This window comes from Cucurbita maxima, unplaced genomic scaffold, assembly GCF_002738345.1.
Source record: "Cucurbita maxima cultivar Rimu unplaced genomic scaffold, Cmax_1.0 Cma_Scf00029, whole genome shotgun sequence".
Taxonomy (NCBI): Eukaryota; Viridiplantae; Streptophyta; class Magnoliopsida; order Cucurbitales; family Cucurbitaceae; genus Cucurbita; species Cucurbita maxima.
The window spans coordinates 2,394,129-2,412,061 of NW_019272045.1; the positions used below are offsets into that span (position 1 = coordinate 2,394,129).

General features: G+C 36.7%; 2 protein-coding genes across 3 annotated transcripts; both read right to left on the bottom strand.

Annotated features, from left to right (window-relative positions):
• Positions 1-619: 619 nt before the first annotated feature.
• LOC111465597 (nucleotide-sugar uncharacterized transporter 3-like) lies at positions 620-7,132 on the bottom strand. The gene is made up of 10 exons (XM_023110061.1): positions 6,936-7,132; positions 4,328-4,404; positions 3,616-3,777; positions 3,399-3,532; positions 2,692-2,822; positions 2,565-2,609; positions 2,382-2,479; positions 2,176-2,283; positions 1,112-1,168; positions 620-1,014 (listed from the first exon to the last, which is right to left on the bottom strand). Exons 1-10 carry the CDS (start codon positions 7,060-7,062, stop codon positions 940-942), a joined length of 1,014 nt encoding a protein of 337 aa, XP_022965829.1. The 5' UTR covers positions 7,063-7,132; the 3' UTR covers positions 620-939.
• Positions 7,133-8,276: 1,144 nt separating this feature from the next.
• On the bottom strand, positions 8,277-12,457 carry LOC111465464 (zinc finger BED domain-containing protein DAYSLEEPER-like). Of its 2 annotated transcripts, none has more exons than XM_023109852.1 (2): positions 12,256-12,457; positions 8,277-10,553 (listed from the first exon to the last, which is right to left on the bottom strand). In XM_023109852.1, the coding sequence occupies exon 2, from the start codon at positions 10,530-10,532 to the stop codon at positions 8,499-8,501; it is 2,034 nt and encodes a 677-aa protein (XP_022965620.1). In that variant the 5' UTR covers positions 10,533-10,553; positions 12,256-12,457; the 3' UTR covers positions 8,277-8,498. The 2 variants fall into 2 exon arrangements, with proteins under 2 accessions (XP_022965620.1, XP_022965621.1); XM_023109853.1 differs by having other exon boundaries at positions 8,277-10,556.
• Positions 12,458-17,933: the final 5,476 nt, after the last annotated feature.

A 17,933-nucleotide genomic window follows, 5' to 3' on the forward strand; every position in this document is an offset into this window, starting at 1 on the left:
TTTTTTTAATAAAAAATACATGAAAATTCATGTCCTAGATAAATGATTTTCGTCAAAATAGTTAAAAGTTAATGCTTATATACGAATATTTTAAAAAATGATACTAACATAAAAATATTTTTAAATTTTTTTAAATAAAAAAAAAATTAATTTAAAAGTATTTACCAACCTTTTAAAAGAAAAGTGGTAAAAGTATTTTTTTTTTTTTTATTGCAATGCTATTATTAAAATTTCTAAAAACTTTGTATTTTTAGACCAAATATAAAATTCACGAGTATTTTATTAATTTAACCATTTATATTTTATCAAATCAATTAAAAAACTTAAGTCATTCTTCATTATTCCAAATTTTCTCATGTAATTACAATTTTTGTTCATGTTAGCGTGTGTAATTTTAAAAGCAATCATTTGGTCTTCATTTTTATTTTTTTAAATAGGTAATTTGAAAGAAAGATTCGAGGACTAAAATGAATAAAACTTGAATGTATAGGGACTAAAATGGAAGGCCTGAAAGTAAAGAGACCAAAACAAATCAAAACCGAAAGTACCGAGATTATATCAGGTTTTAAACCTAAAATAATTATTCACGATCAACATCTTAAAGAAGCTCACAACTTGACTCGAATAATTATTTGGAATGATTTTCAAAGTGTTCCAAGAAACATTTTGCACTAAAGTTATTCCAAACAGGTCCTTAGTGTGTGCTCGTGAAAGCGCGAGGGAGAGAGAAAGACTCACTCGAAACTTAGATAGATAAGAATATGATGTTTTCATGCACAAAAATGTGATTCAACAGCATTTTTTTCCCCTTTTGTTCTCTCTTTTCATAAGAACATGAAGAGATTTCATCAAAATTTGGCAGCTGACAAGTTAAGCAGTATGTCAGCACAATATTAACTTACTATGACTCAAGGCCTAGGAGGCAGCCCCATCTTGATCCTATTTCCCATGAAGCTTGCAATAGGCATATATGCAAGATCCCAGAAAGCCAAGCGACTGCCCAAGAACATTAAACTAAAAAAACACCAGAAGAAAGCCTAACAAGTTAAACAAGGTAAAACAAAACAAAATTGTATCAAAGCTTAATGTAAAGAGGGCGGCTTAGGCTTACGAAATCGAAGGGAAGGCCACCGAACAGAAACCAGCCGAGCCCGATGCTGAAAACGTCCTATTATAAAGCGTTCGAAAGTAAGGAAAACAAGCATTGGTCTAGATGTCTTCACATACTAAATGCCACAATATCGTCTAGACAAATAGTTTGGACCAAGCTAGAGTTTTTCGAACTAGTACACCCATATCGATAATTCTTAACCATCGTGGTTTGGTCGAGTGGTCAAATAAGGGCCTCGTGAATAAGAAAGAGTTTAAGGGGAATGAAAAGTCAAACTATGGCTGTAACCGCCCAAGCCCATCACTAGTAGATATTGTACTCTCTGGACTTTTCCTTATGGGCTTCACCTCAAGGTTTTAAAATTCATCTGTTAGGGAGAGGTTTTCACACCCTTATATGAAATGTTTCGTTCCCCTTTCCAACAGATGTGGGATCTCACAATCCACCCCCTTTGGGGGCCCAGCGTCCTCGCTGGCACACCGTTCGGTGTCTGCCTCTAATATCATTTGTAAAAGTCCAAGGACCACCGCTAACAGATATTGTCCTCTTTGGGTTTTCTTTTCTGGGCTTCCCCTCAAGGTTTTAAAGTGCGTCTATTAGGGAGAGGTTTCCACACCCTTATAAAGAATGTTTCGTTCTCCTCTCCAACCAATGTGGGATCTCACAATCCACCTTCCTTGGGGGCCCAGCGTCTTCGCTGGCACACGACTCAGTGTCTATCTCTGATACTATTTGTAACAGCCCAAGCCCACCGCTAGTAGATATTGTCATCATTGATTTTTCCCTTCTGGGCTTCCCCTCAAGATTTTAAAACACGTCGGTTGGGGAGAGATTTCCACTCTTATAAGGAATGTTTCGTTCCCTTCTCCAACCGATGTGGGATCTCACAATGACAGTCACCTACTTATGGAGGTCATGATCTCTCATGTGAAAAGGAACCATTTCCTCCCGTGAGAACGGAATCCACCAAAACTCGTGCCATGCCCTTGAAGAGACCGTGTTTGAGGAAGAGTTCATGTTCTATATAGCATAAGCCAATGTAGGAGGAACTAAGCACTACTCACCTTCAAATTACCGCAGACTGTTTGTGTCAATGCTGAATTGAGAGTGGTGTTCAGAAATACAAAGTAGTTGATCAAGAAAGCCATTATACAAGAGAGAAGCATCACAGTCTGCAAGTACGAGTAAAGGCAAGAAACTAAGAACTGTCGATTTAAACTGAGCCTGGATTAAAGCATGACTAATTCAGCAACACAATAGGAACAGATACCTGGAAGCCAAAGGACGACAGGTACCGAAAATTTAACGCCGTTTCGATGTCTCCCCTGATTGATATCCAGAATAGCAAAAGAGGTCCACATACTACTCCTACAAATATAAGAAAACCATTTTATGGTCAGTTCAGATAAGTTGAATCCAAAAGCTTCAAAACATTGAGAGGAAGTCCTCTAACCATTACACCACATAAGGCCAAAGGTATTTAGACCACTGGATTTCCCTGGAAGTACTTAAAAGGGTCATACAAAACGTGCCACGACATCAACGTTAGATAAGCGAGCACAAAGAAGAACTGTTATTACCGATACGAGCAATAGAAGCGAGATATATAGCGGTACATATATTTGCAATGCAGACCACAGCATAGGAGTAGGCGTCAAATGACAAATCCCTGGCTCCAGCCACTACTGCACCAAGTATAATCATCCCCACACTGATGAATCCTTGGAATTATCAAGTAGGAATGAATTAGCATTGCAAATATGCATATACAAAACTAATGAATGTGAAAAGATTGAGTTCACAGCCATGCCACTGTCTTGTTTATTAAAGATTCTAACTAAAACATCTAAAATCTAAAATATTTAAAAGAAGGGAAGGAACCATTTTTTTTTTCGCTTATAGAGTGATAGAAACAGGCATCATGGTAAGACCCTTATATCTCAAAATTTGTATAACAGCCCAAGTCCACCGCTAGCAGATATTGTCCGCTTCGGTCCGTTACGTATCGTCATTGGCCTCACGGTTTTAAAACACATCTACTAGGAAGAGGTTTCCACACCCTTATCAAGAATGTTTCATTTCCCTCCCCCAACTGATGTGGGATCTCACAATTCACCCCCTTTTGGGCCTAGCGTCCTCGCTAACGCTCGTTCCCCTCTCCAATCGATGTGAGCTTGGGCTGTTACAATTTGTCACTATAGAGCACGATATCGATGATGAAAGGAAAAAATTGTTAAAAGAGTCGAATACAATTAGAAGGGCAAATCTATACAACATGCTTGCCTACCTGCCAACAACAAAAAGCGAATGACGCTGCCCGGTCAACAAGTACTCGGCAACCATCGTAAATGCGACGGTAGTCCTCCTCAATGTTGTATACATGGGAACGTTGATCCCACGAACAGATTCCATAGTCACAAGCTTTATCAGGGAAAATCTTGTTAGCAGATTTTACAAAGGTTTCAATAAATAAAATGAAATATATTATACCATAAGATACATACCATGTAAAGCAAATATGATATGGAGAGGGGAAGTGTTTGAACCAAAGTCTTATAAGGTACAAGGATCGACTTTCCAGCACCGATGATTTGAGATTCACCCACTGTAAAAGAGATAATCCTCCGGCGATGCAATATGTAAAGAAGCGTGCACGAACACATAATCTGAAAAGAACAAATTGTGAGTGTCTAGGCCAGCTTAAGCACAACTCGTCTAATTTCATTGAACAACCACCTAACTTTACTACATTTGGTTGCCAAGGTAACTTATACGATATTAAATCCTCGTTAAGGGCCACTATGCTTGTCTAACGTCGATATCCTCACTACCAAGTCACGAAGTACCATAGTACTCCTTTCTTCAAAGGAATCCGAGACGAGAGAGTAGTCCTAAAGTAGGTATCCATCATCATCTCATTGATTGGTTCATCAGTACGAACCATCAAGAGACGAGCGAGACATTTTGTACCCAAGACAAATGCGCTACCATGTTACACTACATCCCGGGCCTCGTTTTCCACATTTTTTATTCATTCCTCCATTGGTATATATAAATTATCATGCCATTTCTTTTCTTTGTTGGTCTCATATCATATATAGAAGATAATAAACAGACTTGTGTGCATATGAAATAATAAAAATGAAATCCGTCGTAAAGAAAAACGAATATTTGGGGCGGAAAGCAAATATCCAGACAATTCAACAAATCGTTTACCTGGAAAAGAGTGATGACATTGGCACATGGAAAGTTGTAAGAAGAAAGAGCTGCTTTGTTGAACATTAGCAACAGAACTGCAGAAGGGATGACGACACAATATCATAGTAAAACTAAATACAAACAAGTTTATCAAGTCAATAATTGAAGCAGCCAGAAATTACAATATGCACTAAACCAGTGTTGAAACTATTAATCTCTAAAAAGTAAAGTAAAAAAAAATTACTCAAGAACGTAGTGATAATAATTATTAGTCCATTGAAAGAAGCCAAGCAATGATTATCTTATCTATACTTAACATATAGATATTGTTACTCCAACACCGCAACATCCAACTCTAAGAACAGTGCCCAAACACAATTCTTATCCCTTGAAAAGTGCATTAATCAACAATATCAAATGGAACTTCCTATAATTTCTCTTGATTGTAATTACTAGAAAGAATAAGATCGCTTAAACCATTAATCCATTAGCTAATTTAGACTTCACTTGGATATAAACAAGGAATGACAGGAAGACTTGGAAGATTAAGGGGGTTGCTCAATATCCAACAATATCAAATGAGTGAGCTGAATTTGCATTTGGCTAGCTTGTACTTAAAAACGATTTTCAAAAACAATAATTCTATTAAGTCCATCCTTGGAAACATCATTTTTGTGAGATCTCACATTGATTGGAGAGGGGAACGTGTGCCAGCTCACTAGGCCCCGAAGAGAGGTGGATTGTGAGATCCCACATCAATTGAAGAGGGGAACAAGTGTCAGCGAGGACATTGGGCCCCAAAGGGGTGTAGATTGTGAGATCCCACATCGATTGGAGAGGGGAACAAAACATTCTTTATAAGGGTGTGAAAACCTCTCCCTATGTTTTAAAAACTTTAAGGGGAAGCCCGAAAAGAAAATCTCAAAGAGAACAATATCTACTAGCGATGGGCTTGGGCTATTACACTTTCAATATTCTCCACGATTTCAAATACAATATTTCATAATTCTTAAACGTTCTGAGAACTGAATTACGGCCGTGTAATCATACCCATAACCATTAGTAACATATAACAACTACCCACATGAAAAATCTAAGCATATGTTATAAACTTATGCACAATAATAATTTCTAGCTAATTTTATCGTGACGTGTAAAAAAGAGAGAAAGGAACTTGCCTTTTTTCTGGAAACTTTGAACCTTTTTAAGCGTGGAGTAGGCACCCTCCACCATTATTCAAGCTTGTCATTTCACTAACATTAGAGATTCTATCTCATTCGTATTCCACTAAACATTCCTTTCATCTTCCAAGACCCACCATGCACTCTCTCCCTCTTTTCATCTCTAAAGACCCACCACTTGCTCACTCACTTTCTGTCTATCGTCCCATCATATACATATAGTGAGCCTAGAAGTACATTATACACAACTTTATTCTCTAGACTTTTGTAGGCACTTTAAAAGTCTTTCACCACTAAAAGTCGTCAAACTAGATGAAGATAATCTTAAATAATTTGGCCTTTCTCCCCCACCATAAGTCTCATAACCCAAAAAAGATTTCAAGTACTACTCAAGTGTGGATACTCCTTCCATTTATATTGTCAAAATGACACATTCACATCAAAGTGAGTATAACTTAACGGTAACTGACGTGTACTCTCTCTTGAGGTCGTAGTTTCAAATCCTCGTATCTCAACATTTTTTGTACATGTACGACCCAAACCCACCACTAGCAGATATTGTCCTCTTTGGGCTTTCCCTCAAGGTTTTTAAAACGCGTATGTTAGGAAAAGTTTTCCACACTCGTATAAATAAGCATTCGTTCCCCTCTCCAACCGACGTGGGATCTCACAATCCACCCCTCCCCCTTCGGGCCCAGCGTCTTCCCTCGCATAGGTAACAGTCTAAGCTCATAGCAAGTAGATATTGTCCTCTTTGGGCTTTTCCTATCAGACTTCCCTCAATGTTTTCAAAACTCGTCTGTTACCACACCCGTATAAAGAATGTTTCGTTCCCTTCCCCAACCGATGTGTGATCTCACAGTACTACTCGCTTGCATCCTTTTAAAAAAGACGTGGGGTCCACCCATATTTTAAAAAAAATATTCAAAAAGACGAAAACATAGTGTAATGAGAGGGAGAATGTCATTCTAGCAGTAAGTACATCCCATTGAAAGTCATCCTCTTCCCAATTCCCAACATAATCATTCATGATTCACAACTTTACCCGTGAGAACGGTAAAATAACAAAACTCTGAGTATTACTCTCATGAACTGAAGCAAAGATTTGTTCAATAATATTCTTCAAAAATCAAACAAACAATCTAAGAAACCAAATTACACAAGGTTAAAACAGACGTCGATTTCTTTCTTTCTGTTCTTTATTTCTTCCTCCAAAGGAATTTGGAAGCTTCGAAAAGCGAAAAAGAAACAAACAAGTAGCAGTGGCAGTACAACGACAGAACAAAAATCTCAAGCGGATTTCCATTTTTCATGCAAAAAAACACACAGTATATAATAAACGCATAAGCAAAGATAAATTTCGATAGAAAAAGTAAGAAAATCCAGAAATCAACGAAAAACAACGAAGAACTACATGATCGAGAGAAGAAAAGTGAAAAACGAACCAGCGGAAGCCATGTAAGAAATGGCTGCATAAGCTCCTCGTTTAGTCATGGCGGATCCTTTTCTCCCATGATCTCCTCCATCCTTCTGCAGCACTGGGAGACCTATCTCAGTTCTACCGGACGCCATAGCTTCAAGCCTTGAAGCTCTCACGTTCTTTCTTGCATCTCACTGAAATAGCGTCCTTAATTAAAGCGTTAAACAGAGGAGAGAATAAGAAAAACTGGCGGAGTCAGAAAATGTATCAGTAGGGAACACGTGGCGAGGTTTATAGGCATGGGCCCCACCATAACTTGTCCCAATCTGGCTCGGCCATTCGTGGGGCTGTGGAGCTGTGGTTCGTTTTTTAACAATTTTAAATTTATATTTATTTTGGTTTATTTTATATTTTCCAATTTATTAAATTAGCTGAATATGCTTTTCGTAATCTTATTTTTTTAAATTCTTCTATAAGTAAATATTAAAAATTTTGTTAATTTAAATTATTTTGAGAAGATAAACACCTTAATAAATATGATATTATATATATATGATATGATATATTATAAATTATATGATATTCTAATAGTAATTATAGAAAAAATGTATAACAACAATCATATTAATAAATTCCACCTATTTTGCAACTACAACTCGTTTTTATTGCCTATAAATATATTATAAAAACACATTTTGTTAAATTTAAATACTTTTTTTTTTCAAATTTTCCTAAAACAAGCTTTTAAGTTGGCTTTAAAGACAATAATTCACGTGTGTGCAAATTATTTGAATGTCCGACTCGCACGAAAGGTGCAACGATCTGGGCACTGTCTCAAAGAGAGGCTCGGTGAAATAAACATGTCTGTGAAGATGTGAACTCCCTACACCTAGACAAAAAGACCCTATGAAGATTCACTGTTCCCTAGATTGGCTTTGGGCTTTCCTTGGACAGCTTAGGTGGAGAGCGAAGAAGGCAAAATAGACATGTCTGTGAAGATGCGGACTACCTGCACTTGGACAGAAAGACCCTATGAAGTGACTTGCACTCGAACAGAAAGACCCTATGGAGCTTCACTATTCCCTAGGATTGGCTTTGGGCCTTTCCTACGCAGCTTAGGTGGAGGGAGAATAAGGCCCCTTCCAGGAGGTTGAGCCATCACTGGAAGAGATAGAATTCTAACCGTGTGTCACGACCTAGGGCCCAAGGGACAATCTATTCACGTATAATTTTCAAACAAAGAGCCTAAATCTCATTAAAGAAGTCTACACAGAATCATTTTTATGGATACAACTCCAAAGAATTTACCCATTCTGAATCTGTCTCCACAAACAATCAAGATATTGATCCACCAATGAACAAGTCATGGAAAGAATATCAAGAGAATATTCGATTGGCCAGAAGAAATTTACCCATTCTGCATCAGATAGCAGCTAAGATCTGATTCCAATCTCTCTCTTCAACCTGTAGAGGAAATTAGAGTACAGAAGCTACGTTAATGGCGACTAAGAGATTCTTCTCTAAAGGATATATATGATTCCATAGCCTAAAAAAAAATACATCAAGGACACTAAGAAAGGGCTAGCCTCTAATATTCCATTTTTACAATTGCATTAGAAACTTCTGTAAATCCACATTGGATCCAGTCCCGTGTACATATAATTGCTTCGACCGTAGCTGGTCGCATCAAACTCCGATATGAATCCATCTCCTTAATCTCCATATCGAATATGGAATCAGGAGGAAGAGTACAGACTGGTATTGATAAAATATCTCGAGCCATTGATGAAAGAGTTGGATACTTCATCTTGTTTTGCTTCCACCAGCCTAATAAGTCGAAGTCCTGCACACGGGGCAGCAGAGATTCGGCGAGATACTGATCGAGTTCTGATTTCATTTGTTGGCTTGAAGTCTCCATAATGTAGACATCAAAATCTGTGAGTCCGTTGTCTGACAGGAGACTTCCAGTCTGGGGTCCTTCTGACTTCATGTAGCTTCCTCCATTTCCTTCGTCGGCGTACGTCGGCGTTAGAGGTAAAGGAAGTGTGATGTATTCCTGGAAGAGTTCACGGATCCCATCATCGACAATCTTAATATAAGCAGGAGCTTCTTCGCCATAAAGTTTATTGAAACTAAACTCGACGAGTTTCATCTTGAACCTTGGATCCATAACTACAGCTGCAGCCAAAATCAGGCCACAGTCCTTCCAATATTTGTCGATCTTTTTTTGCATCATTTGAGAGAGGCTGCAAGTGAATGGATCTTCGCTAGTGAGTGCACGGGCTAGCTCCAAGTGAATCCTCCATACTTCGTGAAAAAAGGTAATCACGGATGGGTTGTTTATGACGCTGAGAATATTTGCAGCATCAAAGAGGACTTTCAAACATGTGCAAAGAGTCTCAACTTGCCTCCAATCGTCCCTTGTGGGCACTTCGGTGTAATCAGGATCGGAATTATCCAAGCACGAAAACACTTCTTTCAACTCGAATGCAGCAATCAGCATTAGATACGTTGTGTTCCATTGCGTTAGGTCGTCCAGACATAGGCTTCTCTCGGTTGGGACCTGGAGCTGTTCTTTGAGTTCAAGAAACTTTGCCTCATTCGACTCGGACAACTTGACATACTTTACGCAATCACGGATTTTCTTAACGATATCCGCTCCAGCATCTAACACGTCTTTTGCGATACTGCTTAACGTACGTGCTATGCAATTACTAACCAAAAATTGGCCATTCAGGATCAGGGAGTTTTTGATGGCAAGCAAGGGCCTCAAATTTCCAAGTGCAGACTCAGTGGCAGGGTGATTAAAGGTGATAGAAAACAGCTTACCTTCCAAATTCCAATCAGAAAGGCATTCTGAAACTGCATGACAAAGTGCTGTATCAGAATTAGGATAGGGTTCCATAACCACACTGAGAATCCGCCTGTGCAACTTCCAATCGCTATCGACAAAATGACCTGTTATTACAGCATAACCGACAGTTTTACTCGATGTCCACATGTCCAGTGAAAGACAAACACGTCCTGGAATACTCTCAATGACTTTGATGACATTTTGCTTTTCTGATAGGTAGGTTCCAATGCAATCCCCTTGGAAATGGTCGAAATCCATCACATTAAATCGTGGTTGAATATTCTGTACAAAAGATACAAATCCAGCATTTTCAACCATGTGGGGTTGGTAATCATGCATTATTACCATCCGAGTGAATTCATGGCAACAACGATCCTGATCGAACATGATGACTGATGAGTTGGGGCTTCTATAACGTCGTTTTGGTGGATCACTTCCTTTGGAAGCAGGGGTAGATGGTGTTAAATGACTTTTGTCCCGATTTCGTAGAAGTGCAGCACATATTCCCTTAGCAATATGCCGCTTAAGGTGGCTGGTACCGGCTACTTTTGAGCCTGTACTATAAGCAAAACTCTGCTTGCATTGCTTACAATATGCCCTTCTACATCCAGCACTTACAGTTTCGATGGTGAAGTGCTCCCAGACAATGGACTTCTTTTTCCTCCTTTTGCTAGGCTGCGTTTCTGTGGAGGTCAGTGCACCATATTCATCAGAATTTGGTGTCTTTTCCACATAGGGAGTTAACATCATTTCATGAGGCGTATCCATTAGAACTGGGAGACAGAATTCCTGCTACAGAGTAACCATATAGCTTTAGACATAGTAAAGGATATGCCAATACAGCCTATGAAGTTAAATTGTAGATCACAGGAAAGAATAAATACCGGGGGATGAACAAACAGCCGGGAAAACAGAGGTAACAAAGGATGGAAGCTTTTAAGTTTCAAGATTACACAAACAAGTTATTACATAGCCTGACCTTATAGTCAATTGCAAGATGCTACAAACTACCCCGTTAACAGTCAAGTATTGGCCTTATGGTCACTTAAAATTACATGACTAAATGTTAAACAACATGTGGCATGCCTCAGAGAACGTTATACAGTCGACTTATACATGTATGAACAACATGCCATAGGTTATGATTTATAAATGAAAAGAAATTGAAACCAAAGTAGGCGTTCTTACACAGAAAGAAGTTGGAACCAACTTGAATTATTTTCACTTAATTACATTAAATGTATATGAACTCGTTGCTTTTCCACAGAGATTCATATCACACCTAAAGAAAAAAAGAATCATACATCTACCAACATAATGAAGCTACATACAAGTACAACAATGATCAATATCAACTAGAAAGCCAACACGCATAACAAAACAAAACACCATCTCACAGGTTTCAAGCAGGAACCGGAAAGAAACAGTTTCCTATAAAACAAAGTCAAACAAAATTTTCTAGTTGATGCCTATGCCAAATAAAGAACTTGTACGGCATGTAGCATAAGCTTATAAATCAGCATCAGATTAAAACAGACTAAAAAGATTCATCAAGGTTGTTTTGGACTTTGGATACGTCTCCTTTTTCCAAATTTCCTCCTTGAAATTTTCTAAAATAAAACTAAGACGAAAAAGATAAACCCCATTATGAAAGGTCTGTACGGTTGCACTAAGAAAATGGTATCCTAAACATTGCCTCCACTAAATTTAGGAGCCAAAAGACAACGATGATACTGACGCAAAGGCAGGCTTCGTATTAATATAATGAAATCAGCCATTTTTTCAGTTCATAGAAAAAGAAAAGGGATATTTTCCAATTTGTAAGAAACTTTGATTTATTTTGACATGGGCCGTACAAGTAGATCCGGGGCCCATTGAAGATGGCATATCAGTTTTGGCAAGAAAAAAGGCCGAACGGGGCCACTTTATGTATAGCTGATAAGAACAAGAAGCTTTTTTTTTTTATATATAATTTCAACGCAAGCGCCACTCGAAAATCCACCACCAGCCCACCTGGAGCCCAGATATGTTCAACCAAGTCAAAAAGGATAATCTGTTATTTTTATTTTTGTGGGTTCTAAGAATTTCGTCCACGGGCTAAAGGGTAACTCAAATTATGATCTAGGGTTCGGTTCGATCAAGCTTTGGGCTTCACAGAATTTCCAGCAAACAGCCCAGATCAAAATCCATAGAATCGAAAGGAAAAAAAAAACGATCGAATCACTCCCAAACATACAATCGGCCGAGCCTTACAGAATTCAAACGAATGAATCCGAAACGAAACAACAAGCAAAACCCAAAATCAAGGCCAAACCACCCAATGTTCACAAACACAAAGGATAAACAGTATGAACAATATAAATTACAGTTCCACCTACATAACGGAAGGCGTAGAAAACAAAGAAAACAAGGAAAACACCGCACGATTCATCCTCAACCTCACGAACGAAACTTCCAAGAAATGAAGCAAGAAAGAGAGAAGGAAACTTACCCGAAATTCCGATGGAGAGAAGGAAGACGAAGAGGTCTTGAATGAGCGTCGGAAGGCCGGCGACGGAGCAGCAGAGCCGGCGATGGATTCAGATCTAGGGTTTTACAGGAGAGAGAGAGAGAGAAATTGGGCTTTGAGCTAAGTGGACCGAGGGAGAAGGGATAAGGAATTGGGGGAAAGGAATTCGAAATCGAAATTAAGAAGCGCATTGGACTCTTTCTTTTTGGGTCCAATATTGTCTTTTTAATTATTAATATTACCATTATTATTATTTTGTTAAATATATGTTTTAATTTCTTTTTCAATTTAATCCATTAATTTATTTTTTTAATTGGGAAAAAATTGGCTAATAAAAAACTTACCTAATATAATAATTAAAAAAAAAATTAGAAAATAAAAGGAAAATATCACGTCTTCAAAAAAAACCTGATCAATTCAATCTAACAAGCTGGCTACGTTCCTTTTCAATCGCCAAATTCTAGAAACTTCCAAGCTAAACGTGTTTAGCTTATAGCAATTTTGTGTTGAGTGACCTCTTAAACGAAGGCAAACAAGTTAAAAGAATCCGTGTTGGTTTGTGGGAATAGTAGTCTTCCAGTCTTAAAAGTGAATGTCGGGTCTTTTTGTTTTTTGCTTTCAAATGAGAAAATATATGCTTATTTATGACATTAAGAGCATACCCGCTAGCTCAAACATAATTTACCGGACTTAGAAATTTGAATCGAATTTTCCCGAGAGTTTGCCAACAAATTTTCGAACTTTCTCATATGATGAACGAAGACACGTAGGGCGTTACAAGTACTAATAGTGACTTGACTATGCAATTGTTGCAGCTCAACACATGGGTAAAAAGTACTAGAGAAGGATGGGTGATTTAAAGTTTTTAACTTCCACCCTTTTGTCTCTTTCATTCTTCTTTTGGAGTCGGATCAATTAGTCAACGTCTTGAGGATCGAACTATGGACTAATTTTGAGATGATAATAAACGTCTAATCTATTGAATTGTTCTTGAATGTTAGAACTGGTTGTTGACGGACCGAGTTATGTGACGTATGGGTATGAACTTACTATACCATTTTGTTTGCTAATTTATTTTTTATTCATTTCGTTTAACGATTATGTAAGTCAAGATCGAACCGTCGAGGTTTTGAGGTTGTTATAATAAGAGTTTTATCTTTTGAATTGTGTTCGAGTTGGCTAGTAAGTGAAAAATTAAACCATTTTTTACACAAATATATAAGCATATCCCTTATCGAAAGATCTCGTTGAAAATTTTATATCCAGACAAGTAAGGTCAATAGTTTAGCATTTAGGCCCGTGACATTTAGCAATAAAAAAAATTGAGCTAAGTCATTAGAGGGCAAGAAAATCATTTATGACGAACATGGTGAACTAATTGAAGAAAATGATTCATAGTTCTTGCTGAGTGAAATCGTGTGATAAGGCAACCCTAATCTTCAACCCGACGATCCAAGCTTTTTTTGTTGGAGCATGAACTCTTTGAATCAAAGAAATTAACACCTTCTTATACAAATTCGATATGATTTTTACTTTAAAAATAGGATCGAATTTGTAAGAGAATTCAATAGGACACTTCAATATGATTTTTACTGCTAGGTCGACAGAAAAAATTATCCCATACATACATAGTTCAATAACGCTTGCAGTAAGAGAATTCGAATCTTTGGTCCCTTGGTCGAGAATACATGTAAATTACCGCTAAACTATACTCAATATAACACTTTAGTATGATTTTTACTACCACATTGACAGGGAATATATGTATTTTACTGCATAATTATGCTCAATTTGACACTTCGGTATGATTTTTACTGTAACGTTGATGGAGAATATATGTATTTTACCGCTTAACTATACCAAAAAATGACAGTTCAGTATGATTTTTACTACTACGTTGATGAAGAATATATGTATTTTACCGCTTAACTATACTAAAAAATGACAGTTCAGTATGATTTTTACTACTACGTTGATGGAGAATATATGTATTTTACCGCTTAATTGACACTCGAGTAAGATTTTTACTGCAACTAGTATATATATATTTTTAATGGAATTAAAATATAAAATTGAATTGAGTTATTAAAGCATATTTTAGAAATAATTTTAACTTTTTAGTTTAAATAAAATAAATTAAAAAGTTAATAAACAAATGGTGCAGCCTTTGAATTTTACATTCTCTGTGCAATATACAAAGCTTGGAATTATTTAAAACAGGTCATAAATGCAAAGACAGTGACAATTTTTTAATTTTTAAATATATATATTTATTTTTAGCATTTAAGGCTTTGATTTGAACAAGAGAGAGATGAAGTCAGTAAGATAGAGAGTGGTTAAAAAAATGATGTAAAAATTGGGTCAAATTTTAACCTTTTTCACACAAATGTAGGACATGGAAATCTGCATCCAAACAAATACCAACCAATAGGGTAATGTAATGAAGAGAACAGAACAACCTCGCCATTCAAATTTTAAACAAACCTTCCAATTTGGTTCGGTTTAGGTCCGAGCCCAAATCTATAACCGTTCAAGCCCACTGTTAGTAGATATTGTCTGTTTAGGTCCATTACGACCAAACCTATAACAACTCTCCCACCTTAGGGAGATCTCACACAACCAATCAAATTGATTCCCACGGTTTGATTTTAGGTTTAAAATTAAACGAGAAAAGAAAATTTGTCTAGAAAACTGAACTAGATCGACCTGAATTGTTATCAAAATCAATCAAATCGTCTCACAAAACGAGAAGAATTCATGAGTTTGATAAGGGTTTTGAATTCATGAGTTTGGTAAAAAAAATGTTTTGTTTCCTTCTTCAACTCACCTGTAATCTCACAAAACCAATCAAATCGATTCATACCCATAAAAAAATGGATTGACTCGGTTTGATTTTAGGCTTAAAATTAAACGAGGAAAGAAAATTTGTTTAGAAAACTAAACTACATCGAACCTGTATTGTTATCAAAACTAATAGAATCAGCTCACAAAACGAGAAGAATTCACGAGTTTGATAAGGTTTTCGAATTTTCTATCACATTTGGCTAATGGGTTTTAAAACAAATCTACATCTTGTAAGAATACTTCGTTATCTTCTCCAACCGACATGAGATCTCACAAACCCAATCAAATCGACTCATACCCATAAAAAAAAAATGAATCAGATCAATTTGATTTTAGCCTTAAAATCAAACGAGAAAAAGAAATTTAACTAGAAAACTGAACCAAATCGATCGGTATTATAATCAAAAACCAATCGAATCGGCTGAGAAAACTAGATGAATTCATGAATTTGACAAGATTCTTGAATTTTCCATCACTTTTAGCGAGTGGGTATCTCGATTCATTGATGAACACATACAAATCCATCCCCATAGCCCAAAACAAAAGCAAATGCATATCAAACTTACCAAGAGAGGGTATGATGAACAACATGAGTAGAGGTTTATGAAAAGAAAAGGCCTAAAAATGCCATCTTCTCCCACAGCTTTCTTCAACTTTCTAACAGAGATTTGCATGCAAATGATTGAGAGAAGAAAGTTCAAGAAAGCTGTGGAAAAGCATGGCTTCGACCTGAACTTACAACACTTCCACTTCTCTCTCCTCTTCTCTCTCTACAAAGAGAGAGAGAGAGGATGAAGATGATGATGATGAAAGAATGGGTAAAAAAAAGCCATAGAAACTCTATCCCATAAGGACCACTTTATAGAGAGGAGGAGGAAGAGGTGTGTAAGAGATTTTAAATGTAATACGAGTTCGGTTCATGTTCCTTTACGATGTCGTTTAATACGTCTTCGAGTTATTCAGTTTCGTAGCTTGAGAATGAACTACCTATATATCTCGAAAATGGTATGTTATTGTCTATTTTGAGTAAAAGTTCGGTTATGGGTATACTTTTGGTTAAACTCGTAAACTTGAGACTAATGAAGTTTGTTGTCTCTTTGTTTTTATACCTATGGCCGTCGTCTGATCGATGTGGGATCTCACAATTTAGCCTATTTGAAGGCTCAACGTTCTTGCTAGCACACCGTTTTGTGTCTGGCTCTGATATCATTTGTAACAGTCAAAACCTACCGCTAGCTGATATTGTTTGCTTTAGCCTGTTACGTATCGTAGTTAGGTTCACATTAGGCGGAGGTTTTCACACCTTTATAATGAATGTTTTGTTCTCCTCTCCAACCAATATGGATTCTCACAATCCACCTCTTTGGAAGGCCAACGTTCTCGCTGGCACACCGTTCAGTGTCTAGCTCTGATACCATTTGTAACAGCTCAAACCCACCGCTAGCAAATATTGTCCATTTTAGCCCATTACGTATCATCGTCAACCTCACGATTTTAAAAATGCATCTATTTGGAAGAGACTTCCACACCTTTACGAAAGTATTAAAAATAAAAGAAAATAAAAAAGAAAAAAGAAAAATCTCATCTTTTTGCCCACATGGGAACATGTGATCCTCAAATCTCAACTTTTATTTTAATGTCATTTTTGTGTATGAAAAATATTCCTTTCACCTATCATAGATCCAAATCCTTTTAAATTTGAATGCAAAAGAACACAAAACACTATCCAAAATGATCATCATATATCGTTCGATTTCGTGATCGTTTTGATATCTCTCGTGAATTATTATAGAGCTATCGATAACCTAATTTCGTTTACTACGAAATAGATACGGATCGAGACGAAGCGAAGAAGAGTTGGTTGGTCCGGCTTTAAAGCACTTTGCCTATGCAAAGCTATAAAGGTACAAATAATACATAAACAAGACACATGGTTTCGAGTATCATGTGATTGTTAGATCTATGTTAACTGGTTGATCGAGTGAACTCTTTAGGAGGAAATTCAGCTACCTAATGGATGACCCGATTGTAGCTGAAAAGTTTGAATTTATGAAACCTACGTTTGGATTATAATCGTTTTAACTTGCAGAGTCAATCACGTGAACAACATCAAGACCTTTGGAAAGACATACAAATGAATTGTGTTGTGCTCGAGTACCAATGAACGGTGAACTGTGCTCCGACTTAACCAATGAACTGTGTTGTGCTCGTACTAACCAATGAATGGTGAACTGTGCTCCGATTTAACCAATGAGCTGTGAATTGTGCTCATACTAGCATCGTCTTAATCAATGAACTGTGCTCGTACTAGTTCAATATTTGTGGAAACATGATTTAATTGTTTAATTGATGATGTTTTGGCCAATATGGGAAAAAATAAGGTACAATAACATGGAATTGTACCCTCTTATCTTTCCCTATAGCTCAATGGGTCCCACCTTCTTTTAAATTGGAGGCGGCTAATCTCTGTCGGCTCCCTACTAATCCACATTTTAATTATTAATTAAATGACATAATATTAATTATTTAAGATTTTTTTTTAATTTTTTTTTTAAAAATAATAATAATAATTTGATTTGAAATTTTAAATTTTAAATTTTAAATAAAATTCCGGTAAATTTGGAAAACTATCGAATTTAGATGAAATTTTGGATTATATTCTTACCGGTGGGGCCCACCTCAAATATAATAATCATTTGACGTGGACGGCCATTTGGATTTTCGTCATGGAATTGTTTTTGGGAGTAACGTTTTATTCTTGTTTTTTTTTTTTTTTTTTTTTTTTTTTTTTTTTTTTTTTTTTTTTTTTTTTTTTT